The sequence below is a fragment of the Sapajus apella genome, unplaced genomic scaffold (genome assembly GCF_009761245.1).
Source record: "Sapajus apella isolate SASKATOON/1434 unplaced genomic scaffold, GSC_monkey_1.0 scaffold14, whole genome shotgun sequence".
Taxonomy (NCBI): domain Eukaryota; kingdom Metazoa; phylum Chordata; class Mammalia; order Primates; family Cebidae; genus Sapajus; species Sapajus apella.
The window spans coordinates 16,460,117-16,473,446 of record NW_022436954.1 but is presented as its reverse complement, the minus strand read 5'-3'; the positions used below and the strand labels follow the sequence as shown (position 1 = coordinate 16,473,446).

The 13,330-nt window shown below is 40.5% G+C and overlaps 1 protein-coding gene across 3 annotated transcripts in view; it reads right to left on the bottom strand.

Annotated features, from left to right (window-relative positions):
- Nucleotides 1–13,330, bottom strand: part of CKAP5 (cytoskeleton associated protein 5) — a 110,289-nt gene that overhangs the window by 48,129 nt on the left and 48,830 nt on the right. For all 3 annotated transcript variants that reach the window (XM_032283405.1, XM_032283407.1, XM_032283406.1), the window contains exons 10-16: nucleotides 12,738–12,827; nucleotides 12,462–12,626; nucleotides 11,409–11,537; nucleotides 10,221–10,403; nucleotides 4,539–4,652; nucleotides 4,146–4,256; nucleotides 2,760–2,852 (exon numbers count right to left, since the gene is read on the bottom strand). In XM_032283405.1, the coding sequence (XP_032139296.1) occupies nucleotides 2,760–2,852; nucleotides 4,146–4,256; nucleotides 4,539–4,652; nucleotides 10,221–10,403; nucleotides 11,409–11,537; nucleotides 12,462–12,626; nucleotides 12,738–12,827 (885 nt within the window). The remainder of the gene's footprint in view (nucleotides 1–2,759; nucleotides 2,853–4,145; nucleotides 4,257–4,538; nucleotides 4,653–10,220; nucleotides 10,404–11,408; nucleotides 11,538–12,461; nucleotides 12,627–12,737; nucleotides 12,828–13,330) is intronic.

Below are 13,330 nucleotides of genomic sequence, written 5' to 3'. Positions count from 1 at the left end.
GTTCCTTTTCTTCCAGTTCCACAGTAGTCTTCAAAACTGGAAGTCTTATAAACATGGCAAGTGTGAAAACCTAGAGCTCTGCAGCCACTGGCAGGTGGGGGGACAGCTTATGTGCGGATCTCCTCAAAAAGTTTTTACCCCAAGTACTGTCTTATCTGACAGCTTCCTGGAAAAGTTCCATTAGAAGAGCCTGTTATTTGATGGGACTCTGGCTAGCTCAGTGGGAAAGCCCTATCCTCAGGGATTTTGCTGAAAACAATGAGTGGCAACTGTTTAACATCTAACATCTGAGCTGTGTAAGGTCACAATACCAGTTGGGGCAAACCAGCTTAGTCAAAAACATAAAATGATCTAGGGAATAAGATGTCCACAGAGGACTCTGACAATCTAGGAGGTTGTGTGCATATTCAAGGCTGTGTGTATGCCCAAGAAAGACTGAAAATGGCCCTAATCTCAGATCTCTGACTGACCCTCAGACCTTGCTTAAAAACTCTAAGGTAAAGATGTAAAGTGCCTGAGTATCTCTGGCATGTCCCAACACACACACACACACACACACACACACACACACACACACACCCCCTTGGCAGAGGGTGGGAGACATACTATATTGGTTCAAGGCATTTAAGAAAATCTGTCTAGTTGCTAGCTTGTCATTAAGTTAACCAAGGAGAGAGTCTATGAATTAGAGAAAAAAATTAGCAAGGTGTAGTGATACACACCTGTAGTCCCAGCTACTTGGGAGACTGAAGTGGGAGGATCTTTTGAGTCTGGGATGTCTGCAAGGTTTTTTGTTTGTTTGTTTTGTTTTGTTTTGAGACAGGGTCTCTCTCTGTCACCCAGGCTGGAGTGCAAATGATGTGATCTCATTTCATTGCAACCTCCACCTCCCAGGTTCAAGTGATTCTCCTGCCTCAGTCTCTTGAGTAGCAGGTATGTGCTACCATGCCCAGCTAATTTTTGTATTTTTAGCAGAGACAGGGTTTCACCATGTTGGCCAGGCTGGTCTTGAACTCTTGGCTTCAAGTGATTCAATTGCCTCGGCCTCCCAAAGTGCTGGGATTACAGGCATGAGTCACCACACCCAGCCAAGCCTGGGATGTCAACGCTGCAGTGAGCCATGTTTGCACCACCACACTCCAGCCTGGACAGTGGAGTGAAGCCCTTTCTCAAAAAAAAAAAAAAAAAAAGAAAAAAAAAGGAAAGGAAGAAATAAAAGGGCAGAGGGGAGGCACCTCAGGAATCTTTTAGAATATTTAGCCTTTGTGGAGCTGGCCTATACAGATAAGGTGCTATGTAACACAATCTAAGGGTAACACAGTGTATGAGGGAGCTAAACATCCTAGAGGGAAAATGAGGTGGCAGCAGAAGAGAAACCAAAAAGAGACTAAATATGCAAGATGCCAAAAATAAACCTGACACATTTCAACTTTGTTTAGCATGAGGCCTATTCTAGTTGCTTGTGTGTTTGGAGACGGAGTCTCACTCTGTCGCCCAGGCTGGAGTGCAGTGGTACAATCTTGGCTCACTGAAACCTCCACCTCCCAGGTTCAAGTGATTCTCCTGCCTCAGCCTCCCGAGTAGCTGGGATTACAGGCACCTACCACCACGCCTGGCTAATTTTTATATTTTTAGTAGAGACAAGGTTTCACTATGTTGGCCAGAATGGTCTTGATCTCCTGACCTCAGGTGATCCACCCGTCTCGGGCTCCCAAAGTGCTGGGATTACAGGCGTGAGCCACCGCGCCTGGCCAAGGTCTATTTTATATACATCTAGAAAAAGAGAGGGAAACTTTTTCTCATTTTCCTTCTTATACCACTTTCCTATACTTACTGCTTAGACTAATAACTTGGTACTGCTAAATTTCACCTCTATTATTAGTTAATGAGGGTATAAAATTGATTATGTGGTAAATTTTCATTGGCAATTTAAGGACTGCACTTATTTTTATTCCATCTAATAAAAAAGCTATCTCACTGTTTATTTCTCCCTTGAATATGTAAAGATAGACTAGAAGCCTTTTAGGCCTAAAATTGATAAGAAAAATACATATACCTAAATTATACAAATTATATGTACATGTATATGCATTTACATATTATACATATATAAATCCCTAATTATATAAAGTTATACAGTTGATCCTTGAACAACACGGATTTGAACTGCAAAGATCCACTTATACATGGATTTTCTTCTGCCTCTGCTACTCCTGAAACACCAAGACAAACCCTTTCTCTTACTGTTTCTCCTTCTCAGCCTATTCAACATGAAGATAATGAGAATTGAAGACCTTTATGATGATCCATTGCCACTTAATAAGTTGTGAATGTTTTCTCTTCCTTAGGATTTTCTTAATCACATTTTTTCTCTAGCTTACTTTATTGTAAGAATATACAATATATGTTACAATGTAATAAAAGAAAAAAGGAAAAAAAAGAACATACAATACATATAACATACAAAATACGTGTTAATTGACAAGGCTATCAATAAGGTTTCTGGCAACAGTAGGCTATTAAGTAGTTAAGTACTTGGGGAGTCCAGAGTTATATGTGAAGTTTCAACTGTACAAGGGATAGTACCACTAATCTCCACATTGTTCAAGAGTCAACTCTAGCTATGTGTTCAGTCAAAATGCACACACTCCATTGTTCATGAAAAATCATTACCAAAACTATACCGCTGTATTACTCCACAGGATGATGTAATGTAAATTACTTCAACAAAAGACATTAAATCTCACATTTTAAAATACCTGAAAATTAGTTTCTTTCCATCCAGGTTTCTTGGCTAGCATCCTCACTAATGCCTGGCATGGCATTTCAGTTCGGTCCATTAGCTCAACAGCCTTGAAGTAAAATAAGAGAATATGAGTGTTAAAGATTAGTTCCAAAGGAAGAGTAAATACCAAAGTCAGGTAAGTGGTTACCTCTGAAGGAAGGCGTGGAATAGAACTGAGGAGGGTTACTGGGGGAGATTATACAGTTTCTGCTGTTGCTTTATTTCTTTGTGTGTTTATGTCTATAAGGCTTTATTTCTTATGTATGGCTTGGTATGTGGCTGTTAAATTAGTATCAATGAAACTATCTCACATTTCAGAAATTCACAAATTCACAAATAGTTTGCTCCATGCAAAATAATAGTTTTCATTTGCTAGTGTGTGGCAGAAACTGCTTATACATATTTTCTCTTACTTGATTTTCCTAAAGACATCAAAGCAGAATAGATTCGAAGTTCTGAAGTATTAAATATCAAATATGCACAAACGCAGATCTAAACCCAATGAGCAGCAGATGCAGGACTGGAAGGTGTCTGCCTTAAGTTCCAGTGCTCTTGCAGTTTCTCCTTACCCTTCCTCATTAGAATTACCCGGTATTTGCAAAATGAATTGCCATGCTCCTTTCCAATACTGGTTTTTGAGAGGTTTTCATACCAATGGATAATGTTCATTCTATCAAAGAACCATGATGATAAACGGGAAAAAAAAGAACTGGATGAAGGGTGGTTTAAGTAGAGAGACCTATTGGCCTAGGAAGTTTATGAGCAAGTACCATAATTTAAAAATTAATCTGGCTGGGCACGGTGGCTCACACCTGTAATCCCAGCACTTTGGGAGGCTGAGGTGGGTAGATCATGAGATCAGGAGATCGAGACCATCCTCGTGAACACGGTGAAACCTTGTCTCTATCAAAAATACAAAAATTGAGCCAGGCATGGTGGCAGCGCCTGTAATCCCAGCTACTCGGGAGGCTGAGGCAAGAGAATCACTTGAACCTGGGAGGCGGAGGTTGCAGTGAGCCAATATTGTGCCACTGCACTCCAGCCTGGGTGACAGAATGAGGTTCCTTCTCAAAAAATAATAATAATAATAATAATCTAAGCCTTATAATTCAGAATAAGAATCTAATATTCCTAAGTATTAAATCATGAGCTTACAGAGGCCATAGAATACTGATGTTTAAAGATAGCAAACACTATACAACTACTACAAGAAATAAAAAGTCCCACCTTATCTTTAATGCCATGAAATGTGTTCACTGGTTATAAAACACAGCAATTAGGACAAATCCTTCATTCGTCAATTTCACTGCTTCCATAAAATCTAATTTTCTTTCACACTCAATTCATTCCTATGCACTACCTTCTGGAACTCTTCCATACAAGCCAGCCTTTCTTTCCAGTTGCTGCTGTCAAGAAGCTGTATACAGGTAGGGGGAAGGACAGCTGAAGCTTTTTCTTCACATACTTCTATCTGTAAAATACAAACACATATTAGAATTAGGAATTGCTTAAGGGAACAGATGACAAGATAATAAACATAATCTAGCCAAAACTAAAAGAATACTCCCATAGGTATTCGATAGTTTCTGAGGATTCTATTATACTACGACAAAGGAGATTCTCCAAGGTGGTTTCAATAAGCTAAAAGATATCAATTAACTGTATGTTGTAGAATCCAGCAAAGAACTCCAGTCTTCTCGTAGGTCTCACTTTGCATGGTTCACGAGTTCCAGGCTCAGTGTGTAATACTGACCGAGAGCTCAGGCTCCACTATTTCTTTGGTCTCCAGTCCTTTCTTGTTCTTGGTTCCAGTGCTCCCTGCGCCTCCTGGTGCAGCTGGTTTCCCCTTCTTTGGTGGCCCACCAGCCTAAAAACAATTTAAAAAATAAAGATCAAACCACTTAAGGATTTAAAATAGTGGAGTCGTTTTTTTTTTTTAAGACAGTTTCTCATTTTGTTGTTGAGACTAGAATGCAGTTGCATAAGCATGGCTCACTACAGGCTCAACCTCCTGGGCTCAAGGCATCTTCCTTCCGGCCTTAGCCTACTGTGTAGCTGGGACCAGAGGCGTGTGCTACCATGCCTGGCTAATTTAAAAAATGGGTTTTTTTTTTTTTTTTGGTAGAGACAGGGTTTTTACCTTGTTACCCAGGCTAGTCTCGAATTCCTGGCCTCCAGGGATCCTCCCACCTTGGCCTCCCAAACTGCTAGGATTACAACCATGGATCACTGCACCAGCTTAAAACAGTGGTTTTTAAACTTTTATTGAGTCACATACTCCCTTAAAAATTGATTAAAATGAGGGATTACCCTAAAATAAACACTTTTGTACCTACAAAATTTAGCAGTTTCAAAGTCAGACAGAACCCATGAAGACCACCCATGGGGTAATCTGTAGACCTCATATTAAAAACTCAAATTCAGAATTAATGAGATAAATGAAACAAAAGTCATGGCCTGAAATTATACTGCATTTATAAATTAATTTGAGAACGACATCCTGATGCCTTTATTTTTTTTACATTTATTTGGTTTTTTTTGGTTTGTTTTTTTGAGACAGGGTCTTGCTCTGTCATCCAAGCTGGAGTGCAGTGGCCTGATCACAGCTCACTGTAGCCTCGACCTCCTGCAATTACACTATCCTCTCACCTCAGCTTCCCATGTAGCTGTGGTAGTTCACACTTGTAATCCCAGCACTCTGGGAGGCTGAGGATCCTTTGAGCCCAGGAGTTTGAGACCAGCCTGGGCAGTATGGCAAAACTCCATCTCTACAAAAAATACAAAAAAATTAGCCAGATGTGTTGATGTATGACTATAGTCTCAGCTACTTGAGAGGCTGAGGTGGGAGGGCTGCTTGAGCCCAGGGAGGCTGCAGTGGGCCCTGATCATGCCACTGTACTCTGGCCTGTGTGACAGAGTGAGACCCTGTCTCAAAATAAATAAATAAATTCATTCCACTCCAGTTTTGAAAAGTCCCAGGATACAAAAGCAGAATATGTACGGGGAGGGGGGGAAAGTCACAAGAAAATAGTATATCACAAGGTACACAGTAAATGGTAATAACTGTATTATGGCAACGTACATCATCATTCACATTGTTCCTTCTACCTATTTTGGATATTTGTTATGAAATGCCCAAAACCTAAAAAGAAAAGATACAATGACAGAGGACCAAATTAGTCTTCAACATCCAGACCTGTTCTGAAACCAATGTTATCTTGAATATATTCCAATATATTAAGTTGAATTTGGCAAAACTGAGGATGCTAGTGTTTAAACTAAATGGAAACCTGTAATGCTTGTCATGCCATGTCGACAGTATGGTTTTGCTGGTTCATAGTAATAACCGCATAAAGGGATTTGCATTCTAACCCTAAAAATGGAAAATTCTTTACTCTTTGGTTAACTAGAATACTTCTTCTGGATCCTTCTCTGTAAATAGCCTTCTCTACAAAGAGAGATACTTCAAATAACAAATCTCCTACTATTCTTTTTGTTGTTGCTGTTGTTAACAGACATAAATTTTTTTTTTTTTTTTTTTTTTTTTTTTCAGACAAAGTCTCACTCTGTCACCAGGCTGGAGTGCAGTGGCACGATCTCGGCTCACTGCAACCTCCATCTCCCAGGTTCAAGTACTTCTACCTCAGACTCCCGAGTAGCTGGGACTACAGGCGCACACCACCACGCCCAGCTGATTTTTATATTTTTAGTAGAGATAGGGTTTCACCATGTTGGCCAGGATGGTCTAGATCTCCTGACCTCGTGATCTACCCGCCTCAGCCTCTCAAAGTGCTGGGATTACAGGTGTGAGCCACCACGTCCGGCCAACAGACATAAATTTTTATTTATTAACTGACAGATTTATCGAGGCTGGGGATGGTGGCTTATGCCTGTAATACCAGCACTTTGAAAGTCAGAGGCAGGCAGATCATTTGAGGTCAGGAGCTCGAGACCCGCCTGGTAAAACCTCGTCTCTACCAAAAATACAAAAAAGCCAGGCGTGGTGGCAGGCATCTATAATCCCAGGTACTTGGGAGGCTGAAGCAAGAGAATCACTTGAAGCTGGGAGGCAGAGGTTGCAGTGGGCTAAAATCGTGCCACGGCACTCAAGCTTGGGTGACAAAGGGAAACTCCATCTCCCTCCCCCAAAAAGGACATAAAAAAACAACAACAACAAAAAAGACAGATTTATCATTCTACATGCTAGCTGGCTCAGTGGCTTAGGTGCTGATATTGTCCTACTATCTTTTCAAAATGGGAATAGAAGGAGGTTGCTCCCACCATTTTAATTTTTAAGAGAATTTCTCGTAAGAGAAGGTCAGCCAGCATGAACATGGAAGTGTTTAAAGAGGTAAGAGGAAAGTTGGTTACAGCAAGAAAATCTGGACACATCTTTTAAAGTTTTGGGTCCAGGTCACCGTCCAGAGAAACAGGAACCAGTGGGAAAGGAGAAAATAGAATGCCGAGGAGAGAGCATAACATGAAAAAAAGTACAGAGTCTGTAACTAGAGATACTTCGGATAAATATCAGTTCTGCCACTCTATATATTCCACAAACATTTGCCCAGTCCCTACTATATGCCAGAAACTATTACAGAGGATCAAGCAATGACAAGATCTCTATCCTTTAAAAGTTTACAATATGATGTGGGGAGACAGCAAACAAACAAGTGAACAATAAAAATATCAGAGCATGTGTAGGACACAAACTCACTGAGTCTTAGTTTCATTTTTTGGAAAAACAAGGATAACGAACACCTACCTCAAGAGTTGTTATAATGATTAAATAACATTATAAAGGCAAAGTGCTTCACAAGATGATGCTCACTAAATATCAGTTCTCTTCCCCTAAATCCATTCTAAGTGGTTCAAGATGGGGCTGGCATGGGGAAGGAAAGTTAAACTTTTTGCATCTGCAGCAGATAACTCTCACACTTAAGAGAATCTACAGGATATGGGTTCATTAAAAGGATGCCATGAATGCTGCTGGACATTTGCCCCACTCTACACTGTACAAAGGTGAAAGACCTGGACGGCATGGAGACTCAGTGATGTGATCCATCAGCATTATTAGCAAAATGACCAAGTTGGTATTACTAGTTATTAATGTTAAATGTGTTGCCACATTTTATTTCATTATTTAACGATACTTTCTGATCCTTTAAAATATACTCCTCCCAGTCAGGCATGATGGCTCATGCCTGTAATTCCAGCACTTTGGGAGGCTGCGGCAGGCAGATCAACTGAGGTCAGGAGTTCAAGACCAGCCTGGCTAACATGGCAAAACCCCATCTCTACTAAAAATAGAAAAAAAACTGGCCAGGCATGGTGGCTCACACCTGTAATCTCAGCACTTTGGGAGGCTGAGTCAGGCGGATCACCTGAGGTCAGGAGTTCAAGACCAGCCTGACCAACATGGAGAAACCCCATCTCTACTAAAAATACAAAATCAGCCAAGTGTGGTGGCTTAGGCCTGTAATCTCAGGTACTTGGGAGACTGAGGGAGGAGGATCACTTGAACATGGGAGGTGGAGGTTGTGGTGAGCCGAGACCATGCCATTCCACTCCAGCATGAGCAACAAGAGCGAAACTCTGTCTCAAAAAAAAAAAAAAATTAGCTGGGCATGGTGGCAGGTGTCTGTAATCCCAGCTACTTGGGAGGCTGAGACAAGAGAATCTCTTGAACCCAGGATTCAGAGGCTGCAGTAAGCCAAGATCATGCCACTGCACTCCAGCCTGGGCAACAGAGCAAGACTCCCCCTCAGGAAAAAAAAAAAAAAAAAAGTCTTCCCTTGCATATGTGCTAAAATGATTTTGACAAGGGTACCAAGGCTGTTCAATGGGGAAAGGACAGTCTATTCAACAAATGGTGCTGGGAAAACTGAAAATCCACATGCAAAAAGAATGACGTTGGATACTGTACATAACAATTAGGTCAAAATAAAGGCATAAATTTAAGACCTAAAACTATAAAATCTTCAGAACAAAACAGAGGGCAAAAGCATCGTGAGGCTGGGTGCGGTGGCTCACGTTTGTGATCCCAAAAGTTTGGGAGGCCAAGGCGGGAGGATTCATTGAGCCTAGGAGTTTGAGACCAGCCTGGGCAACACAGTGAAACCCCTGTCTCTATAAAAAAATTTAAAAATAAAAAATCAACTGTGTGTGATGGCACATGCCTGTGGTCCCAGCTACTTGAAAGGCTGGGGTAGGAGGATTGCTTGCGCCTGAAAGGTAAGCTGATTGTGCCACTGCACTCCAGCCAGGGCAACAGAGTGAGACCTTGTCTCAAAACAACCCAACTCAAAAATGGGCAAAGGACTTGAGTAGATATTTTTCTAAAGAAGATCTACAGATTGCCAACTGCACATGAAAATACGCTCAAGGCCAGGTTCAGTGGCTCATGCCTGTAACCTCAGCAGTTTGGGAGGATTACTTGAGCCTAGGAGTTCAAGGTTTCAGTGAGCTATGATTGCACCACTGCACTCCAGTCTGGGAGACATAGCGAGACCTTGTCTCAAAAATCAAAATTAAAAACAAAAAATGCTCAACAACACTAATCATCTGGGAAATGCAAATCAAAACTACAATAGCACGTCACACCCATTAGCAAGGATGTGGAGTTATTAGCAAGGATTTAAAGAAATTAGAACTCTTGTGCACTATTGGTAGAAAGGTAAAATGGTGTATAGGTGTTATAAAAAAACAGCGTGGTGGCTCCTTAAAAAACTAAACATAGAATTATCATATGATCCATCAATTCCACTTCTGAGTCTATACCCAGCACTTTGGGAGGTCAAGGCAGGAGGATCACCTGTGGCCAGTTCAAAACTAGTTTGGACAACACAGCAAGGCCCTGTCTCTATAAAAAAAATTTTAAATTCAGCTGGGTATGGTGGCAAGTCCCTGTAGTTCTAGCTACTTGGGAGGCTGAATGGGGAGGACCACTTGATCCTGGGAGTTCCAAGTTGCAGTGAGCTATAATCACACCACTCCCCTCCAGCTTGGACAATAGAGCAAGACCTTGTCTCAAAAAAAATACAAAAAATAGAAACAAAGTAGTCAAATTCATAGAAGCAGAAAAAGGGGGATGGGAGAGGGTGAGAATGGTAGGTAATTTAAATGATAATAGAGTCTCAGTGTTATAAACACATTTAGTATTACTGAACTGCACATTAGAAATAGTTAAGATAGTAAATTTTATGTTAAATTGATAAAACACACTTCCATACCTTTGCTACCATTTTAATCTCTATCAAATTCTTCAAATAGCCAAATTTATTGCTGGAATATCCTATCTTCATTAACAGATTTTCTGCTGTATTTTCAATGTGGCCAATGAATTCATTTCTCAAATGAAATAATTTTAGAGGAACAGCCATGAACCTGAGACTTGGACCCTTCCTTACTAAATTCTATTTTTAAATCATCTATTAACCTTAGCAGCAGGTGCCTTTTTTAGAGGTCCTGGTTTGGGTGCAGAAATGTCCTTTGTGTCCTTATCTCCTGCAGCTCCTGAAGCAGCAGTCCTTCCAGTCACAGGTTTGAATTCCTTCTTATCAGCAGCTAGTCCAGATTTCTTACCATGTATCAGTTCTACCTTTTCTGAACATTCTTTGATCTGGAGAGTGAAAGTGAGATGAATATCAGTAAGCTTAACTTTGAAAAACACAACCACTACATTACTACATTTCTAAACCACAACTACACATATGAATTCAGAGAAATGGCCAGGCGAGGTGGTTCATGCCTGTAATCCCAACACTTTGGGAGGACGAGGTGGATAGATCACTTGAGGTCAGAGGTTTGAGACCAGCCTGGACTACCTGGTAAAACCCTGCCTCTACTAAAAATTAAAAAAAAAATTAGCTGGGAATGGTGGTGGGTGCCTATATCCCAGCTACTTGGGAGGCTGAGGCACAAGAATGGTTTGAACCCAGGAGGCAGAGGTTGCAGTGAGCTGAGATTGTGCCACGGCACTCCAGCCTGGGCGAGAGTAAGACTCCATTGCCACAAAAAAAAAAAAAAAAAAAATTCAGAGAAAACATTTCCTTCTCAACAAAGATAAATTATCCACACTTTCTTGGCCGTAGATAGGCATATGTAAGATATTAATCTTACATTTTATTTCCTTTTAAGTTAGAAATACAATAAATTTAAAACAAGTACATTTTTTAATGGAAGGCTTCACGTATAGAAAGGTAATTTTCTGGATTTTAGAAGTAAATTTATCTCACAGAACTGCTTCCGCCTTCTGTAAGATTGGTCTACTATTATCACCATGATAGCCTAGAGTGAAACTTAAATTTCAAAAGCTATGTTTTCCAACTCTAGGTCTGAGCTACCAGTAGAGAATGAAATACATTTACTGAGGTGAAGTCAGTATTTCTTTTTCTTAATAAAACAGAACAGACAAAATTAAGACCAAAGTAGTAGAGAGCATCCTCCAAAACTTGTTTCAATTATGCATTTCTTTCCTTCTATAAATGGCAATTTTTTAAAAAATCAAAAAATCCTGATCAAAAGAATACCAGTACTCTATAATCCTAAGAGACAAAGCCATGATGCAAAGAGACAGGACTGTTGTCCAATTTCAGTACAATCCATTACTAACTAACTAACCTACCTTATCAAGCTTGAGTTTGTCCACATCAGCTAAGAATGGGTTTACTGCTTTCTCACCAACCACCTTCAAAGCAGTACCCAATGCTTCGAATGCGGCATCTCTGACTTCAGGAGCAGAATCATTGATGTGCTATAATCCAGAAGTAAGCAAAATGATATTAATCTAAGATATTTTAGGTATTACTCACTTTATTTATTTATTGTTTGTTTGTTTTATTATTTATTTATTTAATTGGCATTACCCACTTTAATTCAGATTGATGGTTGCTGCATAAAGAATTTGCTTCTTACAATTTACTGAAGCTAAGTGTAGCTTTCCTTATGCCAAATGACAGTTACTCTTTCAAAAATTCTTTGAATTTTCGCCTGGCATGGTGACTCATGCCTGTAATCCCAGCACTTTGGGATGCTGAGGCTGAGGCTGAGGTCAGGAGTTCAAGACCAGCCTTGCCAACATGGTGAAAGCCAGTCTCTACTAAAATACAAAAACTAGCCGGGTGTGGTGGCAGGCACCTGTTACCCCAACTACTTAGGAGGCTGAGGCAGGAGAATTGCTTGAGCCTGGAAGGTGGAGGTTGCAGTGAGCCAAGATCATGCCACCGTACTCCAGCCTGGGTGACAGAGCTAGACTCCAACTCCAAAAAAAAAAACTTTCCGGGTTAAGAAACCCTCGGTATTCCATTTAGCAAATAAGTGCTTCCTTTTCCTCTTACCCTCTATCTAAAATGACTCATTCCCAAATGATCTTCAAATACTTCACATTTGATGTCTATGCTTGGCCAGATCCAGTTGAACACTAGTATATGGGCCAAGTAAGAAACAAAATGTTTAACAGTTAATGGAATTTTAACACTAACTTGTGCTTTCTTTCAAGAAGAGGAACATAGTTACGAGAATTTGGATTCAGTTTCCAAGCTGCAAAGGGTCTGCTCCTCTATGATCAAAAGGTCATAACCTCTACAGTCTGAAAGTCAAGTAGTTACTGTTCATAATCAGCAGGAAAAAATCTTGCCTAGGTATAAAATATTTTCCCAATTTCAAAGAGAGTCTATACCTTAAGTAGTGCAGCACAAAAGGGCTTTAGCAAGCTCTTTGGCAGGGTAGAAGCAGTGCAGTGGCGGAAACTTCTTGCAATAAAAAGAGATGTCTGCTGCTTGATGGTCGGATTTTTATTATCCATTACTGCTAAAACATCCTCACTGATGTTCTGTAGTGTGGTCTTTGGAAAGAAAATGTGGCTAATGAGCTTTTCTCAATTGTAAAGAACAATCAAAATGTTATATTGACAAAATTTACTTCAGATAACTACAAGCTCATGCTGTCAACTTACAGTAAGGAAGATTGCATCAATTGCCTCCTGCAGGGCTTGTACCACTTGAGGTTTCTTCTCTTTGAATTTCTCCAAAATGGTTGGCACAACCTGCAAAAGTGAATGGCTAGAACATTATTCAGCAACAAAAAGGAATGATGTACAAAAGGAATATGCTAGTACATAGCTGAATCTTAAAAATAGTATGCTAAGTAAAAAAAAAAAAAAAAAAAAAAAAGGCCAGTCACAAGCTGGGCGCAGAGACTCATGCCTGAAATCCCAGCACTTTGGGACGCTGAGGCAGGTGGCTTGCTTGAGGCCAGGAGTTCAAGACCAGCCTGGGCAACAGAGTGAGACCCTGTCTCTACTAAAACAAACAAACAAAATTAACCAGATGTGGTGATGTGTGCCTGTGGTCCCAGCTACTTGAGAGGCTGAGGTGGGAGGAACACTTGAGGCCAGGAAGTCAAAGCTGCAGTGAGCTGTGATTGCCCCACTGTACTGCGGCCTGGGCAACATAGCAAGACCTTGTCTTTAAAAAAAAAAAAAACAAGCAGTTGGCCAGGCGAGGTGGCTCACGCCTGTAATCCCATCACTTTGGGAGGCCAAGGTGG